Source organism: Triticum aestivum, chromosome 6A, assembly GCF_018294505.1.
Source record: "Triticum aestivum cultivar Chinese Spring chromosome 6A, IWGSC CS RefSeq v2.1, whole genome shotgun sequence".
Lineage (NCBI taxonomy): Eukaryota > Viridiplantae > Streptophyta > Magnoliopsida > Poales > Poaceae > Triticum > Triticum aestivum.
Genome location: NC_057809.1, coordinates 603,939,454 through 603,957,260, shown reverse-complemented (window position 1 = coordinate 603,957,260; position 17,807 = coordinate 603,939,454). Strand labels below are relative to the sequence as shown.

Here is a 17,807-nt window from a genome sequence, read left to right as displayed (position 1 = left end):
TAAAAATAATTGTTCATCAGTATTAAAAAAATGCTCATAGTTGTTTAAATAAAATTTAAAAAATGTTCATTCTTTTTTAAATCGCGAACATATTTTGAAGTCAAGAACTGTTTTTTAAACAATTCGTAGTTTTTTTAAAAAATAGAGCTTGTTGTGATCCCGAATTATTTTAACCTGTAATAATAAGATTAGAAAATAAAAAATATAAAAGAATGAAAAACAAAAAAAGGAGTGCCCTGCCTCGCACATGGTCGGCCCAACAGGGCGCGCAGGAGGGCTGGAGAATGCGCGCTGCCGCAACTCGGGGGCGCCTCACGCGTTAAATAGGGGCTCCCCTCACGAGGACTATTTCTCACATTCAGCGAGCCCGAATGTTTCTCTCACTGAAGCGTTTCTACTAGTCGGGCGGGGCCACTAGGGCATAGAGAAATAGAAAAAGTAGCACAAAATGAGGGCGCGAGGGGGTCAAACCTGGGTCATTGAGATAATGCGTAGAGTAGCTAGCCACTGCGCCACTTTTGACTTCGTATTTACAAAGGAGTCACAATCTAATTGAGGTAAAAGACCCGAGTTTTTTTTCTTTCTCCGCTTCTTTTTTTTTCGTTTTTTCGTTATTACAGTTTGTTTTTCTTTCGGTTTCTCTTTGTTTTTTTAATGATTTTTTTCATTCTACATTCTTTCTTTCGTCCGTTCTTTTTTTCGTCGGATTTCTTTTTTTTTCATCCTTTGTTTCTTTTTATTTTTCCTTTTACATTCTTATATGCATGATCAACATTTTTTTTAAATACTTGTTCAACATTTTCTAAATACTTGTTCAACATTTTGTCAAATACTTGTTCAACATTTTTTATACATTAGCAACATTGTTTTTCAAATATTTGTTCAACATTTTGTCAAATACTCTTTAAAAAAATTCAAATACTTGTTCAACATGTGTCAAATACTTGTTCAACATTTTCCAATTGTTTTTTGAAGAGTTTTTAAATATATATATAGTTAAATATTTTAAAAAGTATAATTTTTTTTTAAAAAAGCATCATCAAGATTAAACGCCCTGGACCGAGAGCTCAAATTTGTTCACTTTTGATTTTTTAGGTCCACGGTTCCCTTGGTCGTCGTTTCTTCCTTTTGCCCCCTCGTCCTCCCCAATCTCCATCTCTCAAGTCTTCATCTCTCCCTATTTTTTTAATAATAAACCACCGATTGCTTCTGGTGGTACGTCGTCAGAGTTTTTGCAAAAAAGTCCCTGCTGTTGTAGTTATTCGACCCGCAGTCCTCATCATAAGTCAGCCTGAACCGGTACGAAGGAAAAAAAAGCCAGCCCCGCACTCCCCCTCTCCGCGCCGTGCTTCGTCCCGCCTCCTGCCCTGCCTCGCTGCGCTCCGCCGGCGGCCTCCTGTCCCGCCCCGCCTCGAAGCGCTCCACCGGCCGCCTTCTGCGCCGCCCCGCCTCACCGTCCTCCGCTGCCCGCCTCCTGCCCTGCCTCGCCTCGCTCCGCCGGCGGCCTCCTGTGCCGCCCTGCCTTCCCGCGCTCCGCCGGCCGCCTCCTGCGCCGCCCTGCCTCGCTGAGCTCCGTCGGCCGCCTCCTGCGCCGCCCCATCTCACCGTGCTCTGCCGGCCGCCTCCTGCCTCCCACCGTGGAGAACGGCGACAGGCGGCTGCCAATGGACGGATACAGACAGAGGAGGGTCAGAGAGGCGTGCGGAAGGCCGACGAGGTTGGGTGGCGCCGGATCCAGAGTTCGGGGTGGTGCCATGGTTGCTCGGTGAGCTCCTGCAGGGGAAGATGGCGGGGCGAGATTTAAAGGGAGATGGGAGAGAGAAGGGAAAGGGATTGGCCAGTGGGGATTCTGCTGCTCACCGGTGAATATCGAGCGCTTGGGCACCATGCGAGGCTGCGGCTGCGGGCGGTTGGAGACGCAGCCTTAGGCAAGCTGCTGCTGCTTTCGAGTGCGAGCGTCGCTCCGTCGAGTCCGACGGACGAAGGATTAGGGAAGGGGCGGGTTGTGGAGACTTCGAGGCGGCTGGTGGAGGCGTTGGCCTTGTCGGAAGGCCGGAGGAGGCGACTGCTGGCGGCTCGCCATGGCTGCACTTCACGGGAGCGGAGGTAGGCGTTCGATTGCCAGTCCGTGTGGATGCAGATGAGACCCAGCCGTGATGAACAAATAGTAGCAGACTGTGCTGGACTGCTGGTCTTTTCCTCCTATCTGAATTTTCTGCAGATGAGATCCAGTCGTGATAAACAAACAGCAGTAAGCCGTGCTGCTCTTTTATCTATCTGAATTTTGTGCAACTCAGATCCACCAAGGAAGAGATGGATGAGGCCGTGCTGCTCCTTTCATCTATCTCAATTGCTATATGAAAAGTTCTGAATTTCCAATCAGGTAAATATCACCACTAACTCTCATTTTCAAGCATAGTATATGTGCTTCTGCATATAAAGAATATGCGTGCTTCTTTCATTTTCTCTGTTCATACTTATACTGCAGCAGATAGATACATTTGTATACGGCACTACCATTTGTGTCTTGTCTGATATAGTTCTTTTTTAGGGATTGAACAACATCAGTTATTTTTTAGGATTAAACAACATCAGTTAGTTGTACTTGCTTGAAGTCTTGACCTTGAGCATAACCTGATATCAACAAGCAAAAACATTTGTTTTAATGTATGCAAATAGTCACATTGTCTGTTTAGTTGAGGGTCATTTTTCAGTACATGAATTTGCTGCACTGTCATGTAAAAGAATTTGCACTGATGCTAATCATAGTTCTATGGAACTGAATCAACATGGTATGTTATCCTTCTCGACATGAGTTACAAGTTCTTTATTTATTATCCTGTTAATTTAGTACTAAGTAATTTTGACGTGAAGCTCTGCCTTTGTAAGCAGCCATGAAGGGCCGATCAGAAGCGAGGTCCTTGCTGCTCGTGTCTCCTTGCTGGTGGCAACCGGACCTTCAGCTTGCCAGCGACAGGCAGGAATCCGGTCAGTGGCGGCCAAATAAGTACAGATTACGGAAGAGACCTAAGTCCGACCAACGCCCAGCTCCCAGTTACACGCTGCAATTCCCACATCCACCTCAAATGGGATAAGCGCTCCAGGCGAGGCGTCCCCGGCTAGGAGCAGATCTGGATCCCATGGGTCCACCTCTCCCCGTTCGTTGGATCTTTTTCCCCCAGCCGTGGCCACTCCTCAGGTTTGCTGGCTGATGTCACACCCGTTCCAAGGCAGGTTTTTCCCAGGGGAACCTCCTGGGGTGTGTCCTACGAGGTATATATATGATTTCATGCCCTCTTTGTGCTCGACCTTTGTGTGCTCGTTCATGCAATCTTAGTTGACTCATGCGATAGATCATTTATGTTGTGTGTTTAGGTAGAAGTTTCTTGCTCGGTTCCTTTTGTTTGGGATGATCCAGATGAGATAGTGCATCAGTTGCTCACAGGAAGAAACCACCACAATGAGAATCCTCTTCTAATCTGGCAAGTACTATTCCTACTTGACTGACGAACATCGTGTCTGTAGTATCACTCGTTGTGCACTGTTGGTTATGTTGTATTACTTCTGCGGCTTTTTTTTCATATTTTAACAATGGATTTTTGTGTTAGGAGCTGAGATTCACTAGCTTTCATATTCTGCTTTAGTTTTTGAATACTGAAAGTGCATACCCAATCTTAATAAAGACTGGAATCGAATTGTCTCACGAATGACTGATATTGATTTTTTTAACACAACATTTTCTTGTGATGACACAACTTTAGTTAGTAGGTTTCGCAAAGGTCACCAAGTATCAGTTATCTACCATTTAAATCTCGAGTAGTGCCGGCACGAGGCACGAGCTGTGGGCATGGGCAGCAGGTAGACTGCCCCTTATGCTGAATTTAATTACAGTTGAAAATTATGCAATCATGAATGCCATTATGATTTGATGAATTTAACTACAGTTGCAGCTCTTTTATCATCCGAACAATTAGTTTGAAAGGTCCTTCAAATTACTGTAGCTGAAACTTTAAAGATTAACCAACTATGTTCTCCTTGATCCTGTAAAAAATATTTTATTCATTTGAAATTATATGCAGTGTTTATGCAAGCCAATACTATGAGATACTAGAAAGCAAACGAAGAAACTGATTACTTCCATTGTGTAAATCATATTTCTGAATGTAACCTACTTATTTCACCATCCTCTTTATTTGGATACACATGGCTCTGTTTTAATAAATCCCCAGTTTATCCTATACGATATGCAGGCCCTCGTTTCTTTTATCGGCAATATTTGTTTGTATGAAATTTTCAGTGTACAACATAGTTTCTTTTAAATGCTATAGGTGTCTTTCCTGTGTCTTGATTGGTGGTCCGCCTTGTTTTGGTTAGGAAAGATTGTAGGTACAGAGTAGCTTCGGAGATATATGTTCTTTTCTTACAGGTTAGTGCAAAGTAGGGAATTCACATTACTCATATATACGAGTAGGTGACAGTAATATTCTGAAGTGCAGAGTTGTTGGGCTAATTTACTAATGAAACTCACTACCATATCCTTGGATGTCTTGATCACCTCAAGGGACATTAGGGAGCTGAACTCAGGAATGTTTATACTAAAGGTGTAGCTAAAGCAACTTCATGTCTAAAAACTTGAAACTTTGGCTTCCTTCCTGTGGTCGTATGTATTTCGTTCTTACAGCTTATTTCTTTTTCAGTTTAGCAACAAAGGTTAGATAAAGGCACCCATAGGTAAAGCGAAACCTGAAAGTTTCTTTCGCTCTCCTCCCTACAGATCTATGCTTATTTCCCAATAGATATAGCTTCTTATATAATTAAAATATTGTATTTTGAGTGTGTTCGTGTTCTAAAATCAATAATGGTGGTATTCTTGGTAGAACTAATGCATTTCATTATGATTTACTATCTCGACTTAAAAAACATTGACTTATTTTACAGTCGTTGTGCACATATTACGCTGCTATACGTTTTGTAGTATTATCCTTTTAAGAACAAGTGCCGGTGCTATGTTTTGCTAATCTAAAAGGTGCAGTTTATCATTGCCCTTCAAGTATGGTGCCAGCATATATGTGTTTTAACTTTTTGTCCCTTGTTTTGCTATGTTTAACCTTTCATGCCCAGCTTCTTTGATAAACTAATTGTCCTCTTCAAGGCTACTGACTGCATGACGGAGAGGTTATCAATTGGACAGATTTGTCCTTCATTTCATTACTCGGTGCTGACCTCTTTCTCTATTTTTATCTCATTTGTCCATTACACTTTTTGAAGGATGATAATAATCTGTCAACATTGCAGAATGGCCATGCTTCTCTTTGTATTCATACACAAATTTGAAGCTTATAGCTTGATTTACATTTGAATGACTTCGGCTTTAGTGTTTACTAGAAGAGTTGGGCGCGCTTTGCTGCGTCGTTGATGTAATTGGGTTTTCATACTTTTTTTACTCCATCTATTTCAAAATATAAGGTGTATTACTTTTTTTAACTGTCAAACCTATTTAAGTTTGACCGAATTTGTGTGGAAATATATCAATATCTATAATATCAAGTCTGATTTTTAGATTCGTCATGAAATGAATTTACATATTTCATTTATTTAGTACTCCCTTCGTCTCAAAATTCTTGTCTTAAATTTGTCTAGATACAGATGTATCTAATACTAAAATGTGACTTGATACATCCGTATTTAGACAAATCTAAGACAAGAATTTTGGGATGGAGGAAGTATTATGGATGTCGACATTTTTGGCTCTGAACTTGGTCAAAGTTAAAAGAATTTGACTTTTCAATAAACTAATACACCTTATATTTTGAAACAGAGTGATTATTTGATTTGGTTAGTGGTGAAGATTATGGAGTATGTTTTTTCATTCATATATGTGGTGTTTTGATGGGCCTTTGGTGGTGTGATTTTGTGAGAAATTTTCTGCGTCGACGGTTGCATGTATTATATTGGTCCTACAGTATCACATGTTGTTGCTTCTTTTTTCTAAGTGATGAGGGTGTGTAGGATTGGTATGGTTTTTTAAGGCGGGTTGCTTTCGATTGATTTGAAAAATTGTTGACCAGTCAAAATCATGAACGAAATTCAGTATTGAATTTCTCATTTGAATGAGAGAGCTCCAGAATAAGAGAGCATTTTCAATTAAAAGAATTGAGTGAGAGATTGTTGACTCGGTCAAAATCGATGACCTAATTCTAGATTGATGACCTCAATTGAATGAGAGCCCTCCAATCCTAGGGAACTTTGTGATATAGTAGACGAAGTGGTTTCATGAATTGATCAATATCGTCGTTCCAAAATGTTACCCATAGAATTTTCAAGCATAACCACATACTGTTTTACCAGAATTTAGTGTAATGTTATTTTTCTAAAAATCTAACCAATGGAATAATTGTAATATTTTATGTGTGTGTTAAAACACAATCTGTGGACTATAACTACATAGATGGGCAAGTATACATGGTAGAAATAAATAAAAGTAAATTGCTAAGAATACATCATGGAAAACAATTTTAGGCCCACTCTGCTTATGACTGGTAACCACAATTATTTTTAAAGGCATGGACAATTCAAAGTTTCACACTATTTTCTGATTTGAAAATGCTTATAAGGTGCTCGAAGAAACAACCACACTATCATATACCATATTGCATAAAGGTGTGGCCCCGTGTTAAATAGAAGACATGAACCTATGAAAGTCTTGAACTAAGCTTATTGGGTCCGTGACTTATGTTATTTTCCCCCATTGCAACGCACGGGCATTTTATTAGTTGTCTCAAAAAAAAAATCTCTTCAAGTCTGCAAGGTAAACCTTCCCAACCCCAGATCCGAATTAGCCTCCACTTCTCATCTTGCGCCGTGCGACATGGGAAAGAAATCCCGTCGACGTCGTGGTCCATCGCCCGTCGAGGCATCCTCCTGCCACCACCAGCCGTCCGCCTGCTCTCGCATTCCCTGGGCGATGGTGGACCGAATCGCCCACCGCACCAAAGGGGACGGGGATCGGGTTGTTCGAGACGAGGTTGCCGACGGCACGCTGTCGGAGATCTCACCCACCTGCACCGGCAAGCCCATCGCCGTCTCCCTCCGGGTAGCCGAGCCCCCGGAGGTGTCCCGCCTCTACCTCCACTGGCCGGGCGGACTCAGGCCGGAGATGAGCGACATGAACAGGCCAACCGTCATCCCGGCACACGTACGTCCCCATCGACGCCTGCGGCCTTAGAGCATCTCCAACAGCCGCGCTAAACTAGCGCCGCGTCGCAAATTAGGCCGTTTTAGCACGCGCGCAACGCGGCGGGTCGCTTCAGCGGGTGCGCAAAAACGGCGCACGCGCTAGGGTTGGGCGCGCGGCTGAAAACACTTACCCGCGCGGCGTATTTCGGGCGCCAGCTACAGCGCGCGGCACACTCGAGCGCTCGCGCCGCACTCTCTCCTCTCCTCGTCCTACGCCCCGCGCGCGCCGGCGCCCTGCCACCCACCCATGGACGCGCACACCGGCGCCCCGCTCACCCTGCTGTACAGCCGCGACCCCCCTCCCCCCCCCGCCGCCGCCGCCGCCGGAAACCCTAGCGCGGGAAGCGCTGGCGTCGCCACCGCCGGAGCTCCGCCGAGCGTCGGCCTCGTGCGCAGCCTCTTCTTGCCGCCGCGGATGACCACGGCGCCGGGTGGCGTCGCGCCGGCGCCGTCTCGTGCCGCCGCCGCACCGTCGAAGAAGGTCCCCAATGCGGCGCGGACGAAGAAGGGCAAAACATCCGCGAAGAAAAACAAGGCGGCGGACGGCTCCGGCACCACGAAGGCGAGGGGAAAGAAGCTTGCAGGGCGTTCGACGGCCGCGGCGGCTACCGAAGCGCCGGCGAGCTCACTCGTTGAGCCGGCCGCCGACGCGCACCACGTGTTCGACGAAATGCCCCCCAAGGTGAAAAAATTTCCAACTTTTCTTTTCTTCTTATTTTTTCAATGCATCATCATCACATATAGATAGCTTATTTGCATTGTTCAAAAAAATTTGTAGTCTCAACGATGATGCATACATGTTCACTATGGGTGTTGGGTCCAACAATTCGCATTGGTCTCAAACCAATGACATCCATTTCGAAGACCATGAGTTTGAGGTGGACGAGGAGGGTGAGGGAATTGTCGAGGCGCCGAAAGAAAGAGCGGGCAATTACTCAACCAACGATGACAAGTTACTATGCCATACTTATTTGCAAGTATCGAGGGATCCATCCATTGGAGGTGATCAAAGTAGAGACGCGTATTGGGGGCGAATGAAAGAACACTTTGATGCTCACAACTTGAGTGGAATTGACCACTCCGAGAGATCACTTCAGTCCCGATGGTCGACAATCAACTCGGATTGTCAAAAGTGGGCGGCCGTACAAAAGGCAGTTGACAAGATTAACCCAAGTGGCACAAATGAGGATGATCGAGTAAGTGGCATCTCATATATATTCATCATACTTGTTTTTGGTGACCGAAGTGCTAACTTGTTTTGTTTTTCTTGTAGAACAACATTGCACAAAACTTGTTCAAAGAAGAGACAAGGACAACCAAGAAGGGGAAGATCAAGAAAGGCAGGGTCTTTACCTTGCCTCATTGCTATGAAGTGTTAAAGGATGATGAGAAATGGAAGAAGCGTGATGGTTTGAAGAATTTGCATTTGAGCAACAAACGGAAGCGAGCAATTGAGATGAATGATGATGAGGAGGAGGATGATGCATCAAGTGATGACGGCAAGAGAAGCCCCACACCCAACTCGGTTTCATACTCGAAGCCAAAACGACCGGATGGGTGCAAGAAAGACAAAACCGAAAAGAAGAAGAGGAAAGGAGATGATGAGCTTAAAAATGCTATGAAAGCTATTATGAAGGCAAGGGTCGAAGCCAATGAGGTGAGGAAAATGGCAAGGAACCAAGATGCCGTGGCCGAGGAGAGGAGGTTGGCGGCCGAGGAGAGAAAGGTGGCTTTGGAGGAGAGGAAAGTGAGCAACGAGGAGCGAGCTAAGTTGTTGGAATGGGAGAAGCACTTGTTCTTCTTGGACACATTTAACCTCAATGCGGCGCAAAAAGAGTATGTCAATCTTGCCCAACAAGAAGTCTTGATCCAAAAAAGAGCCTTGGTTCGTGCAATGGGTGGCGGTGGCCTCGGCGTCATGGGTGGCGGTGGCTTCGGCGCCATGGGTGGCGGTGGCCTCGGCGCCATGGGAGGCATGGGTGGCTTCGGAGCCATGGGAGGCATGGGTGCACATCCGGCCGCCATGGGAGGCATGGGTGCACCTCCGGCCGCCATGGGAGGCATGGGTGGCTTTGGAGCACCCTCCGACGCTATGGCCGCCATGGGAGGCATGAGTTTTGCTTCTCTCATGGGAGGCATGGGTGCACCTCCGGCCGCCATGGGTTCAATGTCTTTTGATGTGCCTTCTCACACACATTCCCATGAAGATGCCGTTGAAGATCTTGCCAACACCGTCGGAGCTTCACATGATGCGGTGCGTGATGAGGAGAGGGAGGAAGATTCATCTTCGGAGGCGGAAGAGTCGTCTTCGGAAGATGAGGACGAAGACGAAGACGAGGAAGATGAAGATTGATGTGTCTTTCATGTCTTGAACTTTAGTTTGTATTTGAACTTGGTTGGATGAACTTGTGGGCATGATTTTGAACTTGTGGGCATGAACTTTTATTCATCAACTTGTTTGTGTCAAATTTCACATGTTCACTTTGTCCAAAATATCATATATGCAAAATGCCCGGCGAGTCGCGCGCGTTGTATTTTTGCGCTCTGCTAGAGCGGCGCGCGCTGCATTACAGCGCGGCTGCTGGAGCCAGCGCAGGCGGGCGCGCAAAACCAGCCGCAACGCGCGCGGTAAACAGGTATTTTGCGCGCGCGACACTTAGCGCGGCTGTTGGAGATGCTATTAGCACCATCAGTTACCCTATCGACTATTTCGTCTACACGGCCCCCTCCCGCCCCAACAGGTCCACGTCGCTCCGGCGACTACCGACGCACTTCAAGAGCGGCCGGGTGGACGCTGCTATGATGGATCACTACTGCAAGCCGTACCTGAGTCATCATCAGCGGGCAATGTGGCGTGGAGACATCGGTCTCCTGTGCCGTGGCGACGGTGGGTTCACGGTGGCGAACCTCTCGGTGGGCGTTCAACCGTGGCTCTCTCTCGGTGAGTTCTCAGTGCTGCACCATACCCCTGAGGAGACGGACATGAAATGGGAGGTCAAGCAGCTGCCAACGCCAGTGCCTTGTGACGGTCATGACGGCACCCCGAACCTGGTGATCGGTGGCCGTTCCTGTTCCTGGGAAACTGACATTGTCATCCCCTTTGAATTTGACGGTCGCCATTTGTGCTGGGTCGACCTCTATCTGGGCTTGCTGTTTGTGGACGTCGTCATCAATCATCCACCGCTGCCACGTTATGCCCGGCTACCCGTGGAGCTGGATCAACGTCGTACGTACATTGATTCCGGGGCCCCTGACCCAGCCCGCCGCGTGCGCGTCACCGACGCAGGCATTATGCAGCTCATCAGCATTAGCAACGACGCAGGTCGCAGTGTCCTCGCCCGCTCGTGTTCCGCTTTCAACATCACAACCTGGACCTTCAACTTCGAGCCAGCGCAATGGCACAAGGTTGTCACCATCAGATCCGACGAGTTCTGGGCCGCTATTGACACAGATAAGCGTCTTCCACGTCTCCTTCCAGAGTTTCCGACAATGAGCATGGTTGATCCTGATGATGTTTGCTTCACGTTGGAGGATAGCTACCACAATTTCTGGCTGGTAAGCGTCAACATTAAGAACAAGGTCCTGGGGGCTGTCGCGCTCTACATCAACGAGGAGGAAGAAGAGGAAGGACGCGCTTCTGGTGTGTTCTATGGCAACTCCTTCATTGCCAGCCGGATCACCCGGTACATGGATAAGGATGCTATCAAAAGTCTTGAAATGAGCAAGAAATTGCAGCAAGCAAAACAGGAGCGCACCATGGAAAAGATGAGTTGAAGACCATAACAGGCTATCGATGTCTTTTTCTATATCAGGGAATCCTGATTTCTTATTTCATTCCATGCTTTGCTCTGTTATTTCTATCATGATTGTCATAGGCTGTCAACGTTGTATGCTTGTATGACCTTCATACGCGACAGGTATTCTCAATCAGCCAGAGTCCATGAAGAAACGCTGAATGTCCCATTTCAGTAGAGATCAGGCTTGTAAGCAGGGACGAAGCTAAAAAAATTTGATGGATCATGTCTATGGCTGTGGGGTCATCTTCTATAAACAGGTAAATGATCGGTATTAAGTTAGTGAAGAATTTACCACGCATGGATGGCAATTTCGTTTGAATTATCATAGGCTGTTTTGTTTTCGAGAATGTCATGGACTGTCTATATGCTTTGCCTCTATTGTATATCTTGTTATGCAGAGACAAGTTTGAAACTGTGTGACTGTGTCCCCTCAGAAAAAAATAGTTTGAAATTGTATGGGATTGGATCATCTTGATATGTCGACATAAGTTCCCTTCAACGAGAAAACCAAAACGATAAAAAAGAAAAGAAACAACAGTATCTTTGCCAACTATGGTGGCTATTTGCAATTTACTCTCCCTGTGAGAAATGGAATATAGTAGTACTTGTATGAAATCAGACTTGTAAGACTCATTCTTCTCCATCGATCCAAAATGACGTTATCATTTATTTGTAAATTACAACATGACAACTTTTACATGTTACATTCTGCACCTGCAGAAATACGCCATTTACATGATGAATCCCTAAAATCCTGATTTCTTCCTAGGAAAAAGCCTTCTTTTGCTCCTCCTGCTTTGCTCTGTTTATCATTGAACCAGAATGACAGTATCATCATTCATTACATAATAGTAGTATTTACATGCTACACTTTATACTTGTAGAAACACACAATTCCATGTTGAATCTTAGAAAACATGATTTCTTGTTCATCTTCTTCTTTCATTCCTGCTTTGCTCTGTTTATTTCATCAGGCAGGCTTGTCACGTGGCCTGTTACAAGTAGGCACGCTTTTGTGTTATGGGAACAACGGGCAGAGGAAGGTGGCCCTTTTTCTGCAAGCATGTCACCGTCTCATACAAACTTTCCCTCAACGGAGTGAACTCCAACCCCAGCTCCCTCAGCCTCAGGTTTGAGAACTTGTACGGCTTCGCCATGGGCTTGCCGTCGTCTTCGCACCTGCCAGGCCGCGCCAAGGAAATCCGCGATGAGCAAGCAAGCACAACACCCATAATAATGACACAAAGATCGTTTTATAGTCGAACGTACTTGGCAGTTATGTGGTACTGCGAGAAGAGGTCGCCGAGCAGCTGCAGGAAATGTGCGCGGTGTAGCACGGCACCGATGCAGAGGTAGCGGCCACGCGCGTTGGGGTGCTCGTAGACGAGAATGTGTGCACGGGCGACATCGCGGACGTCGGTGTAGGCGGCGACGGCGTTCGGGTAGGTGGGCTTGGCGCCGGTGAGGTAGCGGGCGACATGGCTGCTGCTAAAGTTGAGCGTCTGCTGCAGCATGGGGCCCATGGTCATGGACGGCACCACCACTGCAAGCTCCAGGCCCCTCTTAGCGGCCTCCTCTGTCGCAGTGATCTCCGCCATCATCTTCGCGCAGCAGTAGAGGTTCTGTATTGCACACGGCGATCGATAAATGAGCGCGGTTCACCAGCGAGAAACAACAGATGCGATGGAGCAGAGTATTCTTACGCCTGTGTTCTTGCAGAAGTCGTAGTCGCTCCAGCAGGACTCGTCGAGCACGGCGTCAGGGCCGCGGTTGGGGTTCATGTGCACGGTGCCGTAGGACGACGTGAACACCACACGCCTCACGCCGGCGTCCGCCGCCGCTCTGATCACGTTCTTGGTTCCCTCGACGGCGACTGGCACAAGGTCCTGCAAGTTAGTGACACATTTAGGAAGCAAGTAAGTACACGGACCTTGTTAAAATCGATAGAAGTGAGCAGAGCAGAGGAAGTGAACTCACAGGGTCGTTGGAGACCGGGGAGGCGACATGGAAGACGCCCTGGCAGCCGCGGAAGGCGGCGTGGAGGCCGTCATAGTCGAGGACGTCGGCGCGACACAGGGTGAGCCTCTCCTCGGCGCCCTCCAGCGCGAGCAGATGGGCGTTCTTGCGGTCAGCTGCGGAAACCACTCCACCATCAGATGAGCCCAAAATTCAGCGAGATCGATCATGGACTGGCGCACGGTGTAAGTAAACTGTTGCTTACCGGGATCTCGGGCGGTTCCCCTGACGCGGTAGCCGCGGAGGAGGAGCTCCTTGACGACCCAGGAGCCGATGAAGCCTCCGGCCCCGGTGACGCAGACCAGCTCCTGCTCCGGCCGCCGCTGCTTCATCTCGCCGTTGTCGGTGGCCTTGCCAATCGACGGCATAGTGAATCGGTGTTTGATGACCAGGGTGGTCGATCAATATGTGGATGTTGAAGCAAGATTGCTAGTCGGCTAACTGCACGGGCTAGCTAGTACAGTAGTACCAAACTGCCTTTGCTTGATGCTTGCTGCTGACGATGATCAGTGGGTCGAGCTTGTGTGTTCTGTCCGGTTAACGCGCTCCACTATTTATACTGCAAAGCAGTGGCACCGTTGCACAACAGCACGACAAAACTGCGGTGCAATACTACCTGGGCTCGAGTGCGTGCGCGGGAAGTCGATGGGAGGCACGTCTCCCGGCTGCAGCTCGTTTTGTTTATGGAATGGTGCAGCCATCCATCGACTGAATATTCAGGGGCGTGACACGACCGGATGGGTGGGTTTGGGGCTCAGCCGACATAGGAGCACGGCAGATTCCGTTTCCGCGAAGCGAATCCTTCCAGCTGCCACGGAAAGGTCCACCACCTCGCGCGTCATCGTTCCTTCCATGACAAAACCTATGCTTGGTACTATTGAAATGTCCTGGATTTGACTTTCCTCTCTGGTAAAGGTGTCTTTTTAATAGACAATATATCAAGTTTGTGGAGAAATACATTACATCTACTCCTTCCATTTCTAAATATATATCTTCTAAAAGATTTCAATATAAACTACATAAGAATGTATATAAACATATTTTAGAGTGTAGATTCACTCATTTTGCTCTGTATGTAGTTCATACTGAAATCTCTAAAATTGACTTATATTGAAATGTCCTGGATTTGACTTTCCCCTCTGGTAAATGTGTTTTTTTAATAGACATATATCAAGTTTGTGGAGTAGAATGTCAAACATATATCATTAGATTCATCATAAGATGTACTTTCATATTTTATGTATTTCGTATTGTAGATATAAATATTCTTTTCTATAAAAATTGGTCACAGTTAGCATAGCATAACTTTTAAAAAATCTATGCACACTACATTAAGAAACGGAAGGAGTATAAGTTTCGCTAAAAGGGGTAATCGTGATAAAGAAAACTGTTAAAGGAGGTAATTAGCATCAAAATCATCAGCGTAGGGGGTAAAAATTAGAATTCGCTCAAAATGAAATTTTTTTGACCAAAAATTAGTAGGGGAAAACCCCTAATGTAAGTCATTTTTCTATTAATAATGTAAAAAAAATGAATTATGTTGTGATAATTTGAATCTAAGTCTTCGGAATCACTAATTTACCTTCATTATTCTTTATCCAATGGTTGTGGAGATACTTCAGATAAGAATGAATGTCGAGATAGTTATTTCCTTGTGTTTTTTTATGATACCCGAGCGTGCTTTGCAATAGATCTGTTTCCTCATGTTGAATGGCAATTTTTTTAAAGCCTTGTTCATTTTTTAGGGAAAAACTAACGGTACCATGTGCAAGGGAACGTATCCAGTGAACTCAAAGCATCTGGTGTGCCCCCAATATCCATGAATTTCATTTAAAATTTTGAAAGACTACGATATTTTGTGAGGATATAAGTAGAATCTACATTCAAAAAACATATCTTGAAAAGACAAAAAAAACAAATCATGGGGTAAATAGTTGAAGTGTGAACTGGATGGCCCTTTTTTCATCATAAATCATTTTTGTTGGTGTACTATGTTTCACCTCGACGCAACCCATATGCTTTCTTCTCTTCCCGTTCATATCCTTATCCCTTCATGGGAAGTGTGTGCCTCTCTCTCTCTCTCTCATGTCTCGCTTGCCGCTCCATTAACTCGGGGCTCTCCTCCCATAGCCCGACCAGGGCAGATGCTGGTTTTTGGCTCCCTCTCTCGTCATCTCCTCAATGCACATGTAGTTGCAATAGGGGCACTGAGTGGGTAGTGTTGCAAGACGAAGATGTTTCGAAGTCGAGAGATCCTGGGTCAAGGGAAGTTGCGATGGTAGCGTCCATGCCGTTGCAATAGGGGCACTGAGAGGGTAATGCTGCAAAACGAAGATGTTTCGAAGTCGAGAGATGCTGCTTCAAGGGATGTTGCAATGGTGGCGACCATGTGTTGCGACCGTGGTGGCTGGTTGCACGACCATAGTGAATCGGGGTGCTGCGATGGCTGTGACCGCCCGCTGCGAGCATGACCGTCATGTGCTGGAACCGGCTGTCGGCGATGCTATTTGCGTGAGTACGTGATTTTGGAACCGGTCGTCGGTGATACTGCGATGACCCTCGTGCCGGAGTTGGTTGACGGTGATGTTGCTCTTAGGAGTGCGCGATGCTGGAATCGGTCGGCGGCGATGATGTGTGCTCGCTAGCGGGGCATGCCATGAACGTGGCGCCGGGTTGCTGCAAGCCCGCTGGCAAGCGGCGAGCACGACACCGGGTTGATGCATCCGGCCGAGGACTCTCATGTCGCGGGTGACTCACAATGTTGCGAGCTATCGACGAGAAGGAAACACCACCGGCGATGCTACAATTCGCCGACGACCGACGACGATGACCGATGGGAGGGTCACAAAGTGTCAGCAACAACAACGTTAAGCAGGGAAGCATACGACAGCCCAAAGCTAAGAGTGCGCTTTCGGCCGGTGTCTATTTTTTGTATAGAAGAAGAGGTTGCGAGGCGAAGGAACGACAACACGATCCAAGTGTTCAAAAAACAAAAGACAACATGATCCAACGATCACTGGTGTGCTAATCCTATGACCCACGAGGGACCGATCGTAGGATGGGATCGGTCAGTTGACCCATAGCAGTACCCTTTCAAATCTGGATTTAATTTTTTTTGTAGCACAATGGTTTCTAAAATATTATTTTTAGCATTGAAAAAATGGCTGATTTGAAATCGGCTGCTGGGTACCGTCCGATGCTGCCCGGTGCACCTACGCGTGGTGGACTTGAGCTACGCCCGCAGGAAAAAGATTGGCAGGAACGAGCTGCCGACAGAGAGACACGGGCCACCGGAGCTACCCCACGCGGGAGGAGCAGCACGAGTTGCTTCTTTGCTTCTCCGCTGACGCGAGCAAGAGGCCGTCAAAAGCACGTTCTGGAATCTCAAACATGGGGCAGTACCATCACGATACCAGCCGCTTCCCGAGCATATATATGCCGGCTGCTGGAGGTCAGGCAGTCAACTCGACTCGTGAATATGCTGCGTATTGGCCTGACTGTTTTGATCAACAGAGGAGGATAATATTTAATATTGTCTTCTCATTATTTTGAGAAAAACGAACGAGGTCCGAAGAAGCTTTCGGGTTCCCTCTTCTTCTTTTTTTTTGGCAACTTTCGTGTTCCCTCTTGGTGCCTACAAGTCTATGTAAGTGTTAATAATGGGAGATTGCCAATTGCTCTTTTCTACTCCCTCCGCCTCATAATGTGAGATGTTTTCATTCTAGTGTAGAGTCAAAAAACGTCTTACATTATGAGATGGAGGAAGCCCGTTGACACATCTGAACAATGTTCAGGTGTATCTACTTTAAGCTCTCGTTTGTTCATGCATGCAGCCATGACCTTCAAAATTGTTTGGTCACAAGCATATGATTGGTGTGATGGAGAGTGAGAAAGAAATAAAATGACGATTCAAGGTGGGTCATATCTTTTTTTTCTTCTAAAAGGGGCGCTTTATTACTTAAAATATTTAAGCATTACACCCGGTCTATGCATAACTAAGATACACACAGCCAAATAAGATCATCTAACATAAAATAAAAATAAAAAGACGAATTACAACGAAACATGTAGAATCCGTATAACGCCTAAAGCGGAGGAGGGCCAATCCTTAGATCTTGCTGCCACCCATGTTGGGTAAAAGTATCCCTCGCCGTAGCCTCCAATCGTGTACACACCTCCGTAAACAGGCCTCGATTCTCCACGCGTTATAGAGAGGACCATAAACGAAGAGTCCCGATACATCTGTAGATAACCTGCAACAGAGAAGTAATTTTATCATTAAAAACCTTATCATTTCTACATAAGCAAAGCGACCAAATAACGACAAGCGCTCCCACCATGAGAATAGTTCTAAACCTGTGATCAATCCCATGTAACCAGTTGCCAAATACATTAGCAACACTACAGGAAGGATACAAGCCAGAAGCTATTTGGATGACTGACCATATAGAACGAGCCAATTTGCATTGGAAGAATAAATGTTTTATTGTCTTCTCATGGTGACAAAAGACACATAGCGGGCTTCCATGCCAATTCCTCTTAATAAGGTTATCTTTAGTAAAAATGACTCCGCGACAGAGATACCATGCAAAGATTTTATTTTTAAGAGGTATCTTCATCTTCCAGATCTTCTTGTTATTAACAACTAGCACATCAGACTGAATTAACGCTCTATACATAGAATCCATTGAGAATTGTCCATTCCAATGGAGGTTCCATCGGAATTCAGACCCATGTGACAATTGCACCATGGACAAC

At 46.3% G+C, this 17,807-nt stretch overlaps 1 protein-coding gene across 1 annotated transcript; it reads right to left on the bottom strand.

The window, feature by feature from the left end:
* Positions 1 to 11,739: 11,739 nt before the first annotated feature.
* On the bottom strand, positions 11,740 to 13,552 carry LOC123128924 (cinnamoyl-CoA reductase 1). Its single transcript, XM_044549040.1, has 5 exons — positions 13,255 to 13,552; positions 13,011 to 13,165; positions 12,737 to 12,919; positions 12,303 to 12,655; positions 11,740 to 12,212 (listed from the first exon to the last, which is right to left on the bottom strand). The coding sequence occupies exons 1-5, from the start codon at positions 13,415 to 13,417 to the stop codon at positions 12,029 to 12,031; spliced, it is 1,038 nt and encodes a 345-aa protein (XP_044404975.1). The 5' UTR covers positions 13,418 to 13,552; the 3' UTR covers positions 11,740 to 12,028.
* Between the last annotated feature and the right edge of the window lie 4,255 nt (positions 13,553 to 17,807).

Bases quoted from the DNA above. Each gene is read 5' to 3' on its own strand.
- LOC123128924 (XM_044549040.1), bottom strand. From the start codon at position 13,417: ATGCCGTCGATTGGCAAGGCCACCGACAACGGCGAGATGAAGCAGCGG. The intron at 13,166-13,254 runs GTAAGCAACAGT...TGGTTTCCGCAG, and splicing joins GGGAACCGCCCGAGATCCCG to CTGACCGCAAGAACGCCCAT. The intron at 12,920-13,010 runs GTGAGTTCACTT...ACTAACTTGCAG, and splicing joins CCCCGGTCTCCAACGACCCT to GACCTTGTGCCAGTCGCCGT.